Raw genomic sequence first — 20,672 nt, forward strand, 5'->3', positions numbered from 1 at the left:
TTTATTGAATATTACCAACATTTTTTATCTCCATAACTATGCCACCTGTTTATAAAGGTCTTAAAAATGTAAATTATAATGCTCATTTTGTCATTGTTTCTTTTTCCATTTCTCACTTGCACATTTAGATAACATAGCATCCGAGTTGGAGAACTTCCTAGGCCTCATCAAGACAGTGTCCGGATATGTGAGGATTCGTCATTCTCACACACTTGGCTCGCTGTCCTTCCTCAAGAGCCTTCGCTTCATCTATGGAGAAGATCTATATGACGAGTAAGTAGAAGATTTTAGCATAATTAATTATTGGTTCACTATGTGCCCTAAGTTGGGGACACTCCTTGTAATGAATGTAATCAGCTACATTAAGTTGTATCCATTGCTGACACTCATGTGAAAATGCATGCAAACAAAGCTTCTGTTTAGAGTAGTATTTCTAATAAAATAGGACTTACTGGAGCAGATAAATGATAAACGCAAACCTATTGGCACCATGCCCTAATACCAGGTGTGGGCTTCAGGGGTGTAAAGCCACCCCCAAATCTAGTACAAAGCTTTCCCTGGATAGTAGAGACAGTTTCTCCCACAAGAACAAGATAACTGGGCTTTGGATGAAAATCAATAAATAAGCAGGTGTCCAAATACTTTTGTCATGCTTGTAATATACTGTTAAATTTGGTTCACTTGGCTCCGAGTGGTGTAGCGGGCTAAACGCTGCCACTATGATCAGGAGATCACTGGTTCAAATCCTGTTTATGTAGCTTGCCATCAGCTACCGGAGCCCTGAGAGAGCACAATTGGCCTTGTTTTCTCTGGGTGGGTAGATGGCGCTCTTTCCCCACATTACTCCAGAAGAGTGATGTCAATCAGCACAAAGCATCTGTGAGCTGATGTATCAGAACAGAGTCGCTGCGCTTTCCTCCGAGCGCTCTGTGATTCTATTGGCATGTCTTCACATGTATCGGAGGAGGCATGTGCTAGTCTTCACCCTCCTGGTGTGTTGGGGCATCACTAGTGATATGGGGAGTTCTAATGAGTGGGTTGGGTAATTGGTCGTGTAAGTTGGGGAGAAAATGGGAAAGAAATTAAAAAATAAAATTTAATAAAAAAATAAAAAAATATTTAATAAAATTGGTTCACATTAGCTGCAACACACACTAATGCACCAAGCCAGCATAAAGGCCGGTCTGCTTTCAACTTTTCAACCTGGGCAAATATTCCTCAGTAGCAGCTTCCTAGTCTGAGCCTTTTCAGTGTAACTAAACCTTAACGCTTTATAAGCCCAGTCTGGTCTTACAGTGCCAGCTATATAATATTTGTATATCTTGGAAAGGAGATATCAAATTGAATTTTACTGTACAAATCAAATTCACAGGGTGACACGATCTTCTAAACAGTGGAAAGTTTTCAGCGTTAGTTGCGGTCAGCAAAAGCCTTTCTGTCCCTGCCCCTCCTAAAGCACGCCGCTTGTGCAGGTTAAGCGCTCACATTCCAAACATAGCTATTTGCTGAAAGTGTTTGTTATTACTGCGATTCTGCGTCACTGTGGTGCGTCTCTTAATTCTGCAGTATGTAATCCTGCGCTGGCCACTTGGCAGTGTGACATTCCATCCAGCAGTAAATGTTAAAGCGCTGTCACGTGAAGATCATCTCTCTTCTTTACTCTCCTGCAGCATGTATGCCTTCTCTGCGGTGGACAACCAGCACCTCCAGTTTCTGTGGGACTGGTCCCAGCACAATCTGACCATCGGCATAGGCAAGCTCTTCTTCCGATTCAACCACAAACTGTGCATGTCTGAGATTCGCAAGATGTGGATGAAAACGGGCATCAAGGAGAAGTTTGTGGAGGAGGATTTCCGCAACAATGGAGACCGTGCAAGCTGTGAGTATTTATTTGATTGCAGGATAACTTTTTACTTTCTGTCTTAATCTCATTAAATGAGAGGGAGGTCACATTTGTTTATTAGGGGTACAAAGAAGTCATGGTTCAATTCACACACCAATTTGGACACACATCTGACACAAATCTGATTTTTACTAATCGGTTTGATCAAACTGAATCTCATTGCTGGATAGATTTGTATCATATTTTTAGATTTTGTACAAAAGAAAGTGGCCTAAACCAGAAATGCCAGATGTAATGTTTTTTTCCCCCCATTCAGACTGTCACATAGTCATCTGTCACATACAGTGCGAACAGCTACAACATACTGCTTTAGTTGTGTAAAAGTTAACATATTTGTCAGACATATTTGAGCACACACACATACACCCTTTACAACAAAACACTAACACCCTATCTCTGTCCAAATCCACAGCTTGCAAAATCGTCCGTTTTCTAGGAAACACACTTTTTTTTTACATAGCTGTATTTAAAGGAGCCCATCAGGTCTTTCATCTCCAGTGTTATTGAACTTGCCATAGCTCAATCAACCAATCAGCTCGAGCTAAGCTTAGAATGGCATGTTTCAAACTTGGAGATGGTTTACAGCTCTGGCCTTCAAATCTGGACCTGGAATACAGTTTCAAGATCCAGATTTTTTATTCTAGCTAAAGAAGAGACGTATGAATTTGATTAACCTCGGATTCTCACACTTATTAAGGATAGCAAAGTTCAGGAATGGAAACTGGAAGATTCAGGGTGATTTGAAGAGCTCTGTCTTGCAGCTTGAGGATTCTGGAAATTCGTACCTTTTGTTCTTTATGCAACTCTGTGTTATAGATCAAAATATTCACAACAAGCAATATGTAGTTTTTGGTGTTTGCTCACTACCTAATTTGCTTGTCAACTTATTTATTTGCCTTCATACAGACTAAGCTAAAATGCTAAATTAAAACAATCACAACTATTGTTTTGTGTTGCTCTGTTGTTAAATGGTTACACTCATTAGGAAATCTTTATTTTTTTTCGTCCTAGGTGAAAGTAAAATCCTGAAGTTCATCAATAACAGCACTGGGAGCAACATAATAACATTGACATGGGAGCGATATCGACCGCCAGACTACAGAGACCTCGTCAGTTTTGTAGTTTACTACAAAGAAGCGTAAGTCATCTGACTCTATTCCTAGGAATTGTAGGAATACCTTCATTATTCACTTTAAAGAGTGCTGAATTAGATACCTGTGAACATCTACCTAAAATACTCTCCATTACATTGTTTGACAGGCCTTTTCAGAACATCACAGAGTTTGATGGACAAGATGGCTGTGGGTCCAACAGCTGGATGACTGTGGATGTGGACTTGCCCCCGGAGAAAAACAAAAACCCTGGAGTCTACCTGTCTGGCCTCAAGCCCTGGACCCAGTACGCCGTCTTTGTGAAGGCTGTCACATTGGTGGTGGAGGATAAAGACAGACACATTCTTGGGGCCAAGAGTGAGCTGGTGTACATTCGAACGAAGCCTTCAGGTAAATAGGGAAGCTCCAGCTCCAGACGAAATAAATAATTGTTTCTCAAAATGTTAAAATGTTTAAAACCCCTTTTTTTCCCTCTTCCCATTAGCACCCACAATGCCTGTTGAAGTCCGCGTCTACTCCAACTGGTCCACGAGCCTAGTGGTCCGATGGTCTCCTCCTGTGTCCCCGAACGGGAATCACACCTACTATCTCCTGCGGTGGCAGCAGCAGGGGGAGGACCGGGAACTCTACCAGCACAACTACTGCTCCAAAGGTCTGTTCTAAATCTCAAATAGGGATCACTAAATATAAGTGTAGCCTGTTGACTTACTAAAAATGTTATATGTAGTTTGTAGTCATGTGGTGAGACCAGATAAAGTATTTTAATCATGTTAATATTAATTAATGAGTTTAGAAAAACATGATCTGTGCAGCTTCCTTTATATGTGTACTCCTACAATGGGTCTTTCACCTCTGCTGGCTGGTTGCAGTATGATGTGTAGGTCTGCAGGATTATATCTCCATATATCTCAGTAACAAAACTGTACATTTTCAATTGTCTTTTTGTCTCCAGTATCTTATTCCAACAGTTAGGTTTCACTTTAACATTGTTCCTCTTGGTTTGTGCTGTTGAGAGTAAACAGCTAGACTTTCTCTTACTTTCTATTTAACATGTAAAGGCAGCGTACCACCACTTAGTGTAGCAAGTTTGCTGTTCTTCACAGTTGAAGCATTTCATTCTAAAACCAAACTCTGAATCAGCGATTTTCTGTGATCTTTACTGCAAATTGCTTAATATAGTCCCTAGATTTCTGGTATTGCTGTATTATTGATATCAGTCTCAATCTCAATCTGTTTCCACACAAACTCATGACTTCTTTTTTCACTATTTTCTCAGAACTCAAACTTCCCATCAGGATGTCGGCCACAGGTGTGACGGACATCTCCGAAGACACCGATCCCACCAATCCAGAGTCAGGGGGACGGGATATAACCCCTTGCTGTCCGTGTCCAAAATCTGACAAGGAGCTGAAACGGATTGAGGATGACACCTACTACCGCAAAGCATTCGAGAACTTCCTGCACAACTCTATCTTCAAACCTAGGTAAGGGTGTGACAGGGAAACAACACTAGGGATTTTTAAAAATCAGTTCTGCTTAACGTCAGGCCTTTAATTGCCTTGGATTTGGCCTCAGACACAAGGCCAGTGAAGCTAACTCAATCACGACTGCCTTCCCCCTTTGTTCCCACCCACACAACACAACCTTGGGATGCCATGCTTAGATGCGTCACTTGGCTGATTTTCCTTGGCATTGAAGTGATGTGGAGAGGCTTGCTGTAGACTAAATGTAGTTGGTGCTGCAGTGTGAAGACAGTCTGCACTATCTTTGCTTTATCTCAGGCTTTTTTTTTTAATGGCTATTCGCTTCCTGTGTGTGTGAGCACGTTTGGGAACGTTTTTCCTCCCTAAGCTCATTCAGTAATTGCCTCCTTCGATCCTTAAGTCTGACCTGTGGTCTCTCGGGGGTAAAGTAGAGCAGGAAGGCGTGTTAAATGAATGGAGGATTCAGAGCCTTGAGTGTTCCGTCTGATCTCAGAGGTGTAACACGTTCAGTCATCTCCACTGCAGTGAGGAGGCACATCTGTGTCACATTACCTGCCACCTTTGTTAATGCTGGTGGATGCTACACACACACACACACACACACACAGATGCTCCCTATTTGACTATTCTATAAAGAACACAATTTTACAATCTTAAAATGCTTAAAAGCATTAGAACAATTTCTAATTAATTGTTAATCATGAAAATATACATTGAAGCAATTACATTTATCTGAAATAGACATAAAAGCAACAAACAGTAATATACCAAAATTAAAAATAAATAAATTGTCTATTGTCAAATATCATAGAATTGTGGTTTGTTAATTAATCAGGAATTATTACCTCAGAAGGCAGCTGTGGGACGCCCACACCTGTATAAGTTGTGAGTTGTTATTTTGTGAGCGAGTTTAGAACTAGGCCTGATAGTGGGTTGCTAGATGAATGGAACATTCCATTTCCAAACTTGTGCAGATATTTAACATTCCTTAATCCACAGTGTTGTGTTATACTGGGAATACATCACAAATCACAGTAAATAGCTCAGTGGGTATAATGATTATAATGATTGGGACTGGTGGCAATCGCAAAAAAAAGTGAGTCATACAGAAATGATCCATACTCTGTGCAGGATTCCACATACGCATATCCTGCAGGTGGATGCAGCATTTAATGGGACGTGATAAACAAAATGGGACATGATACTAGTTTCTGTCCCGTGACTTTCGGGATATTGGTATATACTGTGTCTGAAGTGCACAGAGAAGCCATTAAACCGACCCTGTGTTCTTTTGTTTTCTTGTACTAAAAACAGCACATTGGAAGAATGTTTATTAGCATTTAATGTTTTGCTCATAAAGGAAGTCACATCTCTGAAATGTCAGCTTTAGAGCATAACAGAAAACCCCATTGACTTTTAATCACATGTAAAAAGATATTTAGTAATTTTGTAGCATATCAGTTTGTCTTATCGACAAATTCTATATTTATATAATTAAAAACAGACAAAAAGGCAGGTACAGGTTTTTTTCATGCCATGCCTAAACTGTTTATTTTATTTTATTTTTTTACTCATTAAAAATCTGGCAGTGTTTCTGTACATGTCAAAATATCTTGTTGAATTCACTCAGTAGAAATGCTCCCAAATGATTTAGAAGAAAAGCTTTTTCACATAGTCGTCCATAAAAAGTTAAAAAGTTTTTTTTTTTTTTCATTCTTCTGTAAAGCTGCCATTTTGGAGTTATGCATATGTCTGTATATGTCTGTCTTCTTTCATACTGCAGCTCTTCCCCGCCACCACCTATTGTTCCTTCAGCCAGTTCTTATTAAAATGAACTTGTCTGAGAGCGATCCGTCTGCCTCTCTGGCCTAGTTTTAAAGCAGCACAGGAACAGAATGACTTCAGGACACAGAAATGGCACCCTATCTCCACCCTTCATTGTTCTGCAGAGGATCGTCTAGTGCCTTGTCTCGCCTTTTTCGCCTTTTCTCTGCATGTTTGTCATTGTCTGGCTGTCAGAGGAGGCGCTGGTGCCAGACACATGACGAGCGAGAGAAATATGTCAGCGGCAGTGCTAGCAGCTAGCTCAATATTGTTGTTCGGGGGTTTTATTTTGAAGCTGGAATACAGAGAAAAGTGCACAGAGTTTCCTCGAAGTTCCAGATCTCTCTCTCTGGGACGGCGAGAGACAGAGAAAGCCGAGGAAATCATATTCATTCAGTTGCAGTTTCCCCCACTAAACAGCACAGGCTGGACCGGCTGCCAGGAAATGCGCAGTAATGCCATCTGGAATACCGATGAAATAAAGGGAATATCCCCTCCAGCCGGAGAGCGGGCCGGATCAACGACTGCCGCTCCGCAGGCAGGGGGCCAGCTGGGGAACTGGAGCTAAAGAGAGTTTGAGAGAGGGAGGGTTGGAGAAGAAAGCAAAAGATGGAGGGAGATGGAGGGAGGCTGAGTTGAGGAAATTGGAGGAATGAGGAGGGGAGATGGAGATTGATCACGAGAAGAGAGAATGAAGGACAGCTTGAGTAGAAGACAAGCGTGAGAGACATTGATGGAAAGAATCTGACCCTGCTGACACAGATGTGTGAATGCACACAGACACACACCACTTTTGAATTAAACATGCGTTCTGGAATGATTGTGCACTATCCAGAACTTTTAGAATGAGTTGGGCTGGTGACCATTAAACAAACTTACATTTGAATGATGTTACACAGGTAGTAGAATGTAGAGTTAGAAGTCTTCCCCAGATGCTTTTTATTGGTATAACAGGTTCCACTACCCAATTAGAGAATGGAGCTGCAATTCCTTCTTCAATTTCTAGATGGAATTATAAAGCTGACACACAGCTGTAGATACTCATTAAAAGCCAGTAATGGACTTTTCATTTTAAGAGATAATACACAAAACATTACAAATACAATATCCCATGCAAACCTGGTAATGCTTTAATGAGGCATCTAGCCCTGCTCCTAGTTGGTACCAGACATCATCCTATCGGTCCATCTCTATCGAACATCTTTGTAAAATTGAGTCCCAAAGCTCTGGTGTCAGTTCTCTTTTACTGAATGCATGGAATAAAAAAAAATTTAAAAAAAATGACTCAGTTGGAAATAGAAGCAAATAAAAGAATGTGCTTCAGTTTCTGTTGTGTTAGATCACAAATGTCTATCAGAAAAGTACTCTGACCTGTACAGAGACCAAGATATGTCTGTGGGAGCCCTTGTGTGCATAGAACCAGTAATTTTCCAAAGAACTCAGTGTGTCATGCCGTGTGTCCTGCACGTGCTACACAGACGCCACCCCTCTCCTAAATCACGTGGAACATTTCCTGTAGTGAGAATGTGACACAAAATATCTCCGGCTGTATGCTGCATGTGTGAAAGAACAGCTCTGGATAATGTCCGGACCAGATCCTCTGGACATTTGCTGGAGTTCACATGTGAAACGGCATTAATCTGTAGCAGACGTTCTTCCTAAATCTTCTTATAGCGAGTTTTTACAGAAACGCTCCAGTGTGATAGAGTCTGGAAGAATGAGGACCAGCTGTGTGTGTGTGTGTGTGTGTGTGTGTGTGTATGTGTGTGTGGAAGGAATGGTTGTGGTGGGGGGGATCATCTGAGGACAGTCCATGCTTGCTTTGGCAACCAATTGTGTGACTTGCTCCCATGGGGGGGATTAGAACGTGCAGGCAGCTTTCGTTCTTGCCCCCAGACCCTGTACACTTACCCACTCGCTCTCACACACATTCCTCCCTTGCTTCTGTAAACCCCACTCCTAATTATTACAATGCATTTCATGAAGCTGCTTTGAATATGCTAAATTTACAAATCTTGGAGAGGAACATTTTGTAACTGGTTTTGTTATTCAAACTGGCGAATTCCCAGTCCCAGAACTCCCAGCTCCTCTGGCTTTCTTTGTTCTTGCAGCTCCTCACCACAAACACTCTCATATGAACTCTGTTTTTCCTCTCGCTTGCAGGCCATCTAACGAACGTCGGAGGAGAGACCTGTTCGGAGTAGCCAACAGCACGTTCATCCACGCCCTTCTTGGGATGAATGGAAGTTTAGCGGAGGGTAATTTCTCCCACTCGGAGCATCCTAGACGGGAGTACCCCTTCCTAGAGAGACAGGTGAAGGAGAGGAGTGCTGATATCCATAACCTGCGGCCCTTCACTGTGTACCGCATTGACCTGCACTCCTGCAACGAGGAGGTCCAGCAATGCAGCCCAGCCGCATTCGTCTTCTCCAGGACCAAACCGGCTGGTGAGAAGAAAAGCAATCCATATGCACTTATTTACGGAGTAATTAGTTAGAATTAGTTTTAATTTTTGACCATTTGATTAAAATATCTCCTCCTTATAAATGTATTGATTTGAATAGATTTTCCAGCTTATTTTGAGTTGATCAAATATGATATGATATTTTTTTTGTTGTCCAGTTTTGAGAATGTATGGGACATCATATGAGCAATTTGATTGCAGTGTGTCTAAGGCCCCATCCACAAGTATTTGGGTAATTTTAAAAACTGAGGGCGTTTTTGCGTTTTAGCCACCCACCTACACAAGAACTCTGTTTTTGTTCTTAGAAAACCGATCTTTCGACAAACTTCTCCAAGAGGGAGAATTTTTAAGAACAATGAGTCCCAAAGCATTTTTGTTTCTTGCGTAAATGTCAAATACCACTTTACTCCCTATACAGTGAGCTACACAAGTCAGAAAACCACATCATTTACACAGCTAGATTTCAGATTTCCAGATATGAATAAATATAAATATTATTACAAATGTGTAACATTTAAAATCTGTAATTTCTGGTCTTGTATTTGTAGGGAAAAGTGTCATTTGGGATTAAATCTCTTTTTGAGATACTATTGTCCAAAACAGTGCTTGATCTCTTGATCAAGCAAGCGTGGTCATAAATATTTTCAAAATCGTAGGGTGGGAGGATGTCAGTTTAAGAAAAATATGTACCATATGGTTGTAGCCAAACTTGTTCAGAGAAATGGTGCTGAGCACAGTTCTGTTTGCATTCTGTCTTCCAGAAAAAGCAGATGATATCCCTGGCCCTGTGACCTGGGAAGGTTTGGAGGACTCTGTGATTCTAAAATGGCCAGAGCCAGTCAGACCTAACGGCCTCATCCTGCTCTACGAGATCCAGTTTCGTCTGGGCCCTGAGGTGATCATTTATGATGTTCTCTTATTGTTCCACCTCATACACCTGCAGCCAGATTTGCAAGAGCATTTGCTCCGTGGAAACTACTGACTGGAGAAGTAGGGAAATTAAAGTGTTCAAGATCAGATGTTTTCGTATACGTGTTATCAATGTCTTAAAACATTATGCATGTATTTTTCCTTAATATAGCAGCTTTATAATCTGTAATTTTAGTGTAAAATCCTGAAAATTTATTCTATTTCTTCAATCCACATGCTTCATTTACTTCAGATGCTGGTTCAGTATCTCGTTTTAGCTTGTCAACAAATGCGAGTATACAGCTGTCCATGAGAGGGGGCCCAACTTCCCCAACTCCCAAGATTTGTATTTATGACAGTAGTGTAAAATAAATTACACTGCCCAATTCTAGGGGAGCTAATGAGTTAAAAAAAGACAATTTTCTCATAATGCTGCTTTAAAGAACTTCACGTTTATGTTCTAAACCTTTTTAGCAATTTTATAAAGCAGCTTTGAAATAGTAGTGGATTAATATGATGTGCTGTTTTTGCTGTTTCAGATGGAGAAGCATGAGTGTGTGTCCCGTCAGCACTATAAGGAACACAGAGGTGTGCGGCTCACTAACCTTGGGCCAGGGAACTACTCTGCTCGTGTGCGGGCCACGTCACTGGCTGGTAATGGATCATGGACGGAACCCATTGCATTCTACGTGCCACAGCTTGACCGTAAGTTACTGTTGCTATAGATGGTTAATAAACATTTGGTAAGTTGTGGTGTTTTGCAGCGTTATTACACATAATTAGTTGTTAGTTGTAATCAGGTATTTAAAAAAATATTCTGAATAATTTTAGAGCATTATAGGTTACACTGTCATGTCACACATCATGGGAAATAAACTAGTATTTTGTGAAAAGGATTTCAGGCAGTTCTAGCCAGATGATAATGCTTTCTTTGATGTGTTCCTGACACACATTTGACTCTATGGATTGAGGAATGTTAAATGCCCACACAACTTTGGAAATGGAAAGTCGCATCATTCATTTGGCCTCATTTGAACTCCACGTTACCTTGCCATGAGCACATTGGCCAATGTTTAACCTTACTCACAAGATATGACTTAACAACCTATACAGGTGTGGGTGTTCCCTAGCCAAGTTCACACTTCTTAATTTCTTAAATTCTTAATCTACACACTGCTGTCCCTTGTCAGTATATTTCATGCAAGTTAAATAGAAATCGAAGTTTATTTTGTATTCCGTCGTATTCAGCACCTCCTAAACTGGATATAAGAGAGCTACGTACTGCTGCTGTTATTTAGTATAATGTCTGAATATAATAATAGCATTATTAGAATTATTTTGTTTCAGATGACTGACTTACTGCTTCTAATACATGATTGTAACATTGATTATGGCACCCTTTGTTAGCCCTGGTCTGTATCAGTACCTAAGTGCTACGTTAGGTAAGCTTAATTATGTTGTTTCCCCTCTCTGTCTGCAATCACAGGATACGAGAACTTCCTGTACCTAATAATCATCCCTATCGCCGCAATGATCCTGATCATCGTTGGATTGGCGTTGGTTATGGTCAATAAGAAAAGGTACACATTTTCTAGCTCATTCTCACCCCCACAGTCTTGTAATTAGCATCAGCAGCAAACCAAAAAAAAGAAAAGAAAAAAAATAACACCCTATTTTTAGCCTGAGCATGAAGAAGCCAGGCTGTACTTTTCTTTCCACTCAATATGTTTAATAGCGCAACACTAATGAAGGGCTTTTTTCACACTTTTAGTGTGAGCTTCAGGGGATTGTCTGAAGCACTGCTGCTTGCTTTTTTCTTTTTCTTCTTTCTTTTTTTTTTTTTTTTTTTTGGTGAATAGACTAAGGTGAGGTTTTCTAAGGCCAGCAAGTTGGAGTTAGGACAGGAACAAGAGCAGGAATAACTGTTCAAAACTTTGATCTTCAGTGTTAATATAATTATTTATGACAGGCCTACTTAAGACATTTATCATACACTGTTTAACTTATAGTGCAATATATGAGCATGATGTCAATAATTTTTGCAGACCTTGACATAACTCACTGTGTTTACTTGTGTATTAGCATCATTTTAGTCTCTCAAACTGTTCATATGAACGGCCTTTAAAGTTATCCTGTCAGTGCTTTGTCAGGCAGTATGAATTGCCATAAACGCATATCTACTAAACTACTAAACTACTAAACTATGTATATGTAAATATTTTTTTACAATTTGCTACACACCAATAGCTAACCCCTTCACACAACAGGCAGTCTAGAGGAGCTGAAGGTTGGTTAGCTAGGGTTCCTCGTCTAAATAGCTGTGGTGTTCTTACCCAATATGGAAGTAAACCTATGATCCCAGAATTCCTTTAAAGACTCCAATTAAGGATCTCAAAAAAGAGAGACTGGTTTGGCTGGAGTGTGTATCGTGCAAGTCTATGGTCTAACAAAAGGCACATAACTTATAATAGATTATTAGGAATAGCCTAACCTATTCCTAACAAATGGCTGTGTGCTTCGTTTTGTTCATTTTGTTCATTTTATTCAGTATTCATGACATACTGTGAAACTATAGAGAGCAATAACATACAACAACCTACTAGATCAGAATTAATGTATGTTTGTGCCAGGATACTGATACCATTAATTAGACTATTTGACCTCTTCAACTCCAACTAATTTACAAGAAAAAGATTTCCAGTGTGCTGCTTTATTTACAAGTATGTTGCTTTTTTTTTTTTTTTAGGGTGCAGTCTCGTTATTTTGGTTATTATATCATCAATGTGTCTGGTATACAATGATCCTAAAAGGACAATAGAATCACTTTTTAATTGTTATTAATAGTTGTTGTGTCATGCCTCGTGTTTAGTGGTATGTGTGTTTGATAATTCGATCTTTTGAAATTGCAGGAAGAACGACAGGCTTGGAAACGGAGTTCTGTATGCATCAGTCAACCCTGAGTACTTCAGTGCGGCTGAAAGTGAGTATCATCCTGCAGACAATGGCTTTAGGGGCTCTGGGACAGAACAGTGTGTTACCTTATTACGGGGAGAACTGCACGTTATCCAAGAGTTATTGCAGAACACATTGTTCTGTAAATTAGCTGTTTAAGAGATACAGAGATGAGCTTTCCTGATTAGAGCAAATGGGTTTCTACAATGTCTGTAGCTTTATGTATAGATCCATCAGCCCTTCTGTTCATTATAAACTCCAGCGTCCTGATTTCCTTCCCCAGTGTACGTACCTGATGAGTGGGAGGTGGCCCGAGAGAAAATCACCATGTGTAGAGAACTGGGCCAGGGCTCGTTCGGTATGGTATATGAGGGCATCGCTAAAGGCGTTGTGAAGGACGAGCCTGAAACCAGGGTTGCAATCAAAACGGTCAACGAGTCGGCCAGCATGCACGAGCGCATCGAGTTCCTCAATGAAGCTTCCGTTATGAAGGAGTTTAACTGTCACCATGTGGTGAGAATTACTCTTGTTTTTAACAGGGTTATGGCGGACTAATGAAGTCTTTATTTTGTTAGATGTTACATTTCTGTCAAATTAATCTGTGGTGATTGGTGCAGGTGCGTCTGCTGGGCGTGGTTTCGCAGGGACAGCCCACTCTTGTGATCATGGAGCTTATGACACGTGGAGATCTAAAGAGTTATCTACGAACACTACGATCCAAAGAGGTAAAAAGAGACACACAAAGACACACACACACACACACACACACACACACACACACACACACACACAAAAACACACATACATAAAAACACGTATTTAACACGGATGTGCAAGTGTGTGCACACAGCTTATGTAGTCCCTGTAGGGAATTGCTGCCAATAAAATGGGACTTTTGAAGGGCACCATATCTAAAAGGCCAGACCTGGACAAAAAAGGGGGGTTGAGTTGTAGAGCATCCAGACTATGAAGAAACACATAAGGAATCAGGGAGTAATTTAAAAGTGTTAAACCAACCAAAATACTTTGTGGAATATTTAGGTGCTCTTATCTGGGGTTCGGTTAACTTGCAGTTTCTGAGGCTGGTGACTGATAAACTTGCTCTTCCTTTCCTGGGGTGGTCCTGATGAGAGCCAGTTTTATCATAAGGTTGTTGATTGTTTTTGCGACTGCACTTAGGGATACTTTTAAAGTTCTTGACTTTTTTTGGGTAGACTGACCTTCCTTTTATAAAATCATTTTTTTTTCACTCAGTTGAGTAGTTCTTGCCATAATATGGATTAGAACATTACTCAAATAGAGCTATGCTCAAAAACATTTGGTAATTAACTCTTTAAGTTCAGCACAGCTGTTAACTGAAAACCATTCCAAGTGACTCGACCTCATATGATGTTTTTCGTAGTTTGGATGACTTTAGAATTAATCTACAATGCAGTGAATATTTCAGTAATTAAAGGTGTGTCCAAACTCTCGATTGGTACTGTACAATCATAAAGCTCTGGCAGTTGGTGACCGATGGATGGGACATTCAGATTCCAAATTTGCACAGACATTTAATGTTCCCCAATCCACAGTCTCATGTACATTAGGAAATACATGATAGAAGGCACTAGCACTCAGTGTTCAGTGCAGTGGGTGGTAATGATTGTGACCGGCGGTTCTTGTTAAAGTTCTTTAGCTTCTATGGGACATTCTGGAACATGATAGTATTTTCAGTCTCATGACTTTTGGTATTTCGGTTTGTATTATCATCATCTTTATCATTACTACTACTCAATTCCTGCTTGTCTATACAGATTGCTCCCAATAGCGCTTTCTCTTTTTGTGCTGCTTGCTAATGATTAATAAGTAGTAGTAGAATCGTTCCTCCTTCATCTTTCTCTTCTACTTATCCCCAGAGTACATCCAGCCTGCCTTTGCCGCCGCTAAAGAAGATGATTCAGATGGCTGGAGAGATAGCAGACGGCATGGCATACCTCAACGCTAACAAGTTTGTCCACCGAGACTTGGCAGCCAGGAACTGCATGGTGGCTGAGGACTTCACCGTTAAAATCGGAGGTATGCAATAAAGCTTTTAAAAATGGCTTGGTCTGGACCACGCTGACGCACATCCAACGAAACAGAAAGAAAGGTTTGCTTAAATTAGCGTTTGTGTATTTATTCCCTGTAGCTAAGCTGCAACATCTGTTTTTGATGTGTAGAATTCTTTGTGTGCGCAGTTCCTTTCAAATGAGTATCGCTGTCTGGCAGAGCTGCGCTCGGTCGGAATCCTTTTTTTTCCCTTTGATATCCATCAGAAACAAACGGGTGAAGGTTTCCTTCAGACGTAAGCGTATAAGCTCCGCGTTTTGTTTGGCTGCTGGACAGATTTCGCTGTATAGAACTCTCACCTCATTTGTCCTGGCTCTGTAGATTTTGGCATGACGCGGGACATTTACGAGACCGATTACTACAGAAAGGGTGGGAAGGGCCTGCTGCCTGTGCGCTGGATGTCTCCTGAATCCCTCAAAGACGGAGTCTTCACCACAATGTCTGACGTGTGGTAAGCACAGGTTTCCTGTATTTAATAGTTCTAGCATATAGGCTTCTGTCTGTGTAGCATAAACTCTTTACTTTATGTCTAAAACTACACTTTACTGTTTTCATCATTTGTTTATTGACCAACATCAATACAAACTACGCACTCTCATTAAGTCTTGTTGTAAATATTACAGACTCTGCCGTTTGATATATATATTTTTTTAACGATTTATTTTTTTTTTTCATATGAAGGCCATTCTACTGTGTGTAGTATAGTGTTTGCTATAATCAAAACACTACTATAGAAGTTCACTCATGAAAATGAAGCTGCTAAATTTTGAAGAACCATAGATTAACTGTTCTGGATTTTTTTTTTTTTAAGAATTGATGTAAGGCTATGTGCACATCACCAGGCTAAGTTGGCTCCTATCTTATTTTTGCCTTAATCTGACACAGATATGTTTTTTTTTTCATGGCTATGTGGACATTATTTTATATATGCTCCTAGATTGCTACATACCTGAAAGGCTTGGTAGTTTATCAAAAATTACTCCTTAAAAAAAAATTAGATATTTTATTGAATGAATATTGCATAAACAAAATAGTCATCTTCTTCTTTTTTTTTTTTAAATATTATTTTTAATTGCACTTAATACTTTACTCTTAATCTGTAACATGAAAGCAACATGGAGGAGAAATAAAAATCTTATAGCAAGGAAAAAAGCATTTTTTATTTAATCACATAGTTCAGTAATCATAGGTTATTAGATATTATTAATAGTAAAATAGGTCAAATGTTAAGTTATTCTTAATATTGATTTGGGTCCATGTTACCCAGCACTATGCGTCTATTTTATGGGCATTCATCATGAATGAGAATAAAGATAGAAAATGTATTGCTTTGCCTGTATGCACTCAGTGCAGTTATCTACAGCCGCACTAGTTTGTGATGGAATCGACATTCGTAAAAAAAACTATAATAAACAGATTTGTTCACATTCCACACAAATACAGGTTACCTAAACCTGTTGTAAATGTAAACAGTCACGATAACTAAACCCGTTGCGAGCAGAAAAATATCAGAATTAAAGCCTGTAATGTAACGTAGGATTAACGTTCCTTAGCAGTTTAAAGCTTCTACTTACTCACGTCTCATTTTTAAAAAATAAACAAAACGATGCTGCAAAAGGTTCCTTTAAGACACACATACATATACACACCTAAACACACAAGCACGTTTCCCGTTACAGTATATATGTTACAGGAAATGGAGCTAAGGAAACTTTTCGCTATATGATTCAAGCAGATTTGGCAAGCAAGCCTCATCACTGTGGACATGAGGTAGAAACACCGGCCTCCTACACTGCTCCCATTGAGCTCTTCAGAGGAGGCCTCTGGGAGTAGCCCAGACAACTGCACACAGCTGCATTTACTGCACCTCAAGTCCATATATTCCATCCTGTAGGTCTGTCTTAATATCGGAACTTTGCTTTTGAAACAGAAAAACAACACAAAAAAATGTTTTACTAAATTAAGTAATAATGATAATTAATTAATTAATTAATTAAATAATAGTATTTATTAAGTTTAAAACCTTACCATATTTAAGCAATAATACACGAGAGGGAGTGCTATATTAGTGGGTCTTGCCTACGACCGCAGCACAGCAGTGCCAATATTACATGTTATAGCACGAACCTTGAGTGTATTATTTCAGTTATACCACAATTCCATTATTGCTGTTTTTGGAAAGATTTTAAGTTAAATAGGTTGAGAAAGTTTGATCGGTTTGGTAAAAAAAAAAAAACTCAGCCAGTTAAAATAGTTCCATTGCTGCTCTGTTTGTAGCTGCGGTGTTTGTGCGGTTTGGTTTGCTAGGTTACCTGTATGTGGCGGAGTAATACAGGGAGATCTTTGATTACAGTGCATTACTGGCTGATAATGGCACTCATAGAACGCCTCTCAGCCAATCACGTTGTAGGGTCGGATCTAACTGTGTTATAATCAGTCCGTAATACATTTTCTCCTTATAAACAAAGATATAAGATTGTGTAGAATTGACCATTCTTTAGCATAATCTCTCTGCTTGTTTCAATAAACTACGATAAGATTAGATACATTAATGAATTCATGTATTGTACTGTAAATTTGTCAGTCTGCAGCTTACATGTTCTTGTCAACACTGGACAGATAGAAGTTTGCATTTAGCAGGATTTAACTTTTCTCTCTCTTTCTCTTGCTCTCTCTCAGGTCCTTTGGGGTGGTGTTATGGGAGATTGCCACCTTGGCAGAGCAGCCCTATCAGGGCATGTCCAACGAGCAGGTATTGCGCTTCGTCATGGAGGGAGGCCTGCTGGACAAGCCTGACAACTGCCCAGATATGCTGTGAGTTCCACCTTCCTCCTCTCTGTTATTATATCTGCTGCTGAGGTCAGGAGCTGGACTGAGAGCGAGAGCGAGAGTGAGGTTCTGATGTAACTCAATGCAAGAACCCAGCCTGCCACCTGCTGAGTTACTCGCATCAGCATTCAGCTGGATTAGGACCTCCACGGAGGAGAGTTTGGAAGCAGTGATTTAATGGAATTTAATGGAGCCGTTTTAATAATAATAAAAGTAATCATATAGTGATAATGATCTTTATTAGTTTAGCACTTTGTAGCTCCTTGTAGTTATGGAATTTTGTCAGGAAAGTTTTGGTGCCACCTGCTGTGTTACTTGCATCAGCATTCAGCTGGATTAGGACCTCCACGGCAGAGTGCTTGGAACAAGTAATTTAATGGAATTTAATGGGACAGTTGTAATAGTAATAAAAGTAATCATATAGTGATAATTATCTTTATTTATATAGCACTTTCCTGCTCCTTTTCGTTATGGAATTTGGTCAGGAAAGTAGAAGAAACGTTTGGAAAATATTCCCAAATTATGGGAAAAATGTTAGCAGCACATCAGAGCTCTGCTCCCTGTGGCCTTATTTTAATGAATTGTCCCAGGCTGGTTTCCACCACATTGCTTCGCTTTGGGTCGTTTCCATGCTTCTCAAGCAAAACCAACAGACCTTTTAAACTTGAGACGCTCGGCCCGTTCAGTCTCCCACCTGCTGAGGTCCAGTTATTGCCCGCCTCTTTTGCGTCCGACTGAAGCAGCTAGCTCTTGGCTCCAGGCCCACTAGCCCGTGCCTGTGAGTGAACGCCGCCAGCTATGACCAGCTGTCCATAACCAGATCACAAGACACTCTGCGGTTTACCCAGCTGAACTGAGTGACTTGTTTTAAATAACGTGAGGCTGACGTCAGGGAGATGTTTGTGTGAGTGCGTGTTTTCTCTCCTCGGTAAAGTGAGACTATCAAAAGGGGTGCCAGGGTGACGATATCTGGGTGTTGGTTAATTTTACTTAAGCTACCCAGTCTAGCCAGTTTTTCTGTCATACCTAATAAGGCTGCACAATATATAATTTTAGCATTGATATCACAATATCAGCATGCACAATATTCACGATGCAGGACGTACAGTGTAATGTTAGGTCAGTATATTTAATTTATGTAAAAAAAAAAATTACAGAGAGAATTTTTATCATCATGTCATGTTAAAACACTGATTTTTGGTAAAAAGAAAATCAGATCAAAATACATGTATTTTTTGAATATCACAATATACAGCTCTGGAAAAAATAAGAAACCACTTAAAATGATGCTTTTCTTTGATTTGAACAAATTGTAAACCTCTGGAATATAATCAAGAGGAAGATGAATGATGACCAGATGAACTGGTCACAAGATGAACTGCTTGAATTTTTGCCCCAGGACTGGTGGAGGAGAACATGCCAAGATGCATGACAACTGTGATTAAAAACCAGGGTTATTCCACCATATATTGATTTCTGAACTCTTAAAACTTTATGAATATGAACTTATTTTCTTTGCATTATTTGAGGTCTGAAAGCTCTGCATCTTTTTTGTTATTGTAGCCATTTCTCATTTTCTGCAAATAAATGCTCTAAATTACAATATTTTTATTGGGAATTTGGGATATTTTTTTCAATACCTATAAATAGCAAAATCAGAGAAACTGATTCAGAAACTAAAATGGTCTCTTAATATTTTCCAGAGCTGTATATTGCAGAATAAAATACTATTGCAATGTCAGTTTTTCAATATCGTGCAGCCTTATTTCTTATATCTAAACCTAAACCTAAATTTTGTACCTAAACCTCACAGTTTAAAAAAATTAAGCTGGGAAAACCACCTATTGTGAATTACACTATATGAACAAACAAACATATTAGGACTCCTGTGCATTTCTAGTTTCTTCCAAAATCAATTTTATTGTCTTTTTTAAGCGTAACTTTGGGCTGTCAGACAGCCTGATGCCACTGTTGAATGTGCCGTAGACCACAGTGCCTCCACATAGAGGTTTGTTGGTTGTCTTTTCCAAGACCAAAGCAAAAATTGTCACTAAGGATGACCCTCCTGCAGTCTGAGTCACTCTTTGAAAGTCTAGCAGGATTACTCCTGGTTGATTCCTTCTGCACGTTTTTAAGACTAAATGTATTTTTGTGTTAAAAATGCGATTAAATGAGTAAAGTGCTGCAGCAGATCAACATCAGCACAACATTCTGTTCTTTAGTAGATACATCATCAGAAATTTGTGGCTGTGACAAATCATTTGAAATAAATTTAAAGCCAGATTCTCTTGCTAGTAAACCCCTGCAGTAGTGCCGTCCTGTTGAAATAACGTATTGAAAGAGTAATCTGCCGTATTGTACAGCTATTAAAATAACTGAGCTCTCACTACATTGTGCAACAGCAGGGTGCAGCGTCTGCAGCCGCTGTAGCTGTGGAGGCCTGGAGCTGCTCTCCCTCAGTAGAAACCTCATAAAGTGGCATGCAGGAAAAACAAGCTCAGGGCACTGGGTCCACTCTCAGCGGTGGACCAGCCAGAGTGGACTGGGGTTTGTTTGAAGTGTATGTGTGTGTGTGTGTGTGTGTGTGTGTGTGTGTGTGTGTGTGTGTGTGTGTGTGTGTGTGTGTGTGTGTGTGTGTGTGTGTGTGTGTGTGTGTGTGTGTGTGTGTGTGTGTGTGTGTGTGTGTGTGTGTGTGTGTGTGTGTGTGTGTGTGTGTCTGTCTGTACGTGTGTTTGTGTACGAGCGCATGTGTGTGTGTGAGATGTTCCAGTGTTTGTACCAAACTCAGATGTTTGTGTGCGTATACAGGGGTGTTTAAACCAGTGTTTGTGGTGTCAGCTGATGTTTGTAATAATTGGGTCTTCCAGTAGAGAGCAGCACCACAGATCTGCGTGTTACTGTTTGTGTGTGTTGTTTATACATTTACAGGACCAAAATAGAACCAGTGGAAAAACAGGTTTGACCAACATCAGGACAAAGTTTTGGCACCCCTGGTCAAGTTATGTTTTTAAGTGTAACAAAGATTTCCAATCGTCAAGTCAAGTCAAGTAGTTTTTATTGTCAATGCTGCATATGTACAGGACATACATAGAATTGAAATTACG

The 20,672-nt window shown here is 39.9% G+C and overlaps 1 protein-coding gene across 1 annotated transcript in view; it reads left to right on the plus strand.

Annotated features, from left to right (window-relative positions):
* igf1rb (insulin-like growth factor 1b receptor) overlaps nt 1-20,672 on the plus strand; it is an 87,880-nt gene that overhangs the window by 59,963 nt on the left and 7,245 nt on the right. Inside the window, exons 5-20 of the mRNA XM_007246144.4 lie at nt 129-273; nt 1,671-1,879; nt 2,915-3,041; nt 3,164-3,405; nt 3,500-3,667; nt 4,292-4,499; nt 8,487-8,770; nt 9,549-9,682; nt 10,236-10,401; nt 11,183-11,276; nt 12,606-12,676; nt 12,932-13,161; nt 13,266-13,373; nt 14,547-14,706; nt 15,061-15,190; nt 17,419-17,553. Coding sequence (XP_007246206.3) covers nt 129-273; nt 1,671-1,879; nt 2,915-3,041; nt 3,164-3,405; nt 3,500-3,667; nt 4,292-4,499; nt 8,487-8,770; nt 9,549-9,682; nt 10,236-10,401; nt 11,183-11,276; nt 12,606-12,676; nt 12,932-13,161; nt 13,266-13,373; nt 14,547-14,706; nt 15,061-15,190; nt 17,419-17,553 — 2,611 coding nt within the window. The remainder of the gene's footprint in view (nt 1-128; nt 274-1,670; nt 1,880-2,914; nt 3,042-3,163; nt 3,406-3,499; nt 3,668-4,291; nt 4,500-8,486; nt 8,771-9,548; nt 9,683-10,235; nt 10,402-11,182; nt 11,277-12,605; nt 12,677-12,931; nt 13,162-13,265; nt 13,374-14,546; nt 14,707-15,060; nt 15,191-17,418; nt 17,554-20,672) is intronic.

Source organism: Astyanax mexicanus, chromosome 16 (assembly GCF_023375975.1).
Source record: "Astyanax mexicanus isolate ESR-SI-001 chromosome 16, AstMex3_surface, whole genome shotgun sequence".
In the NCBI taxonomy this organism is placed as follows: Eukaryota; Metazoa; Chordata; class Actinopteri; order Characiformes; family Acestrorhamphidae; genus Astyanax; species Astyanax mexicanus.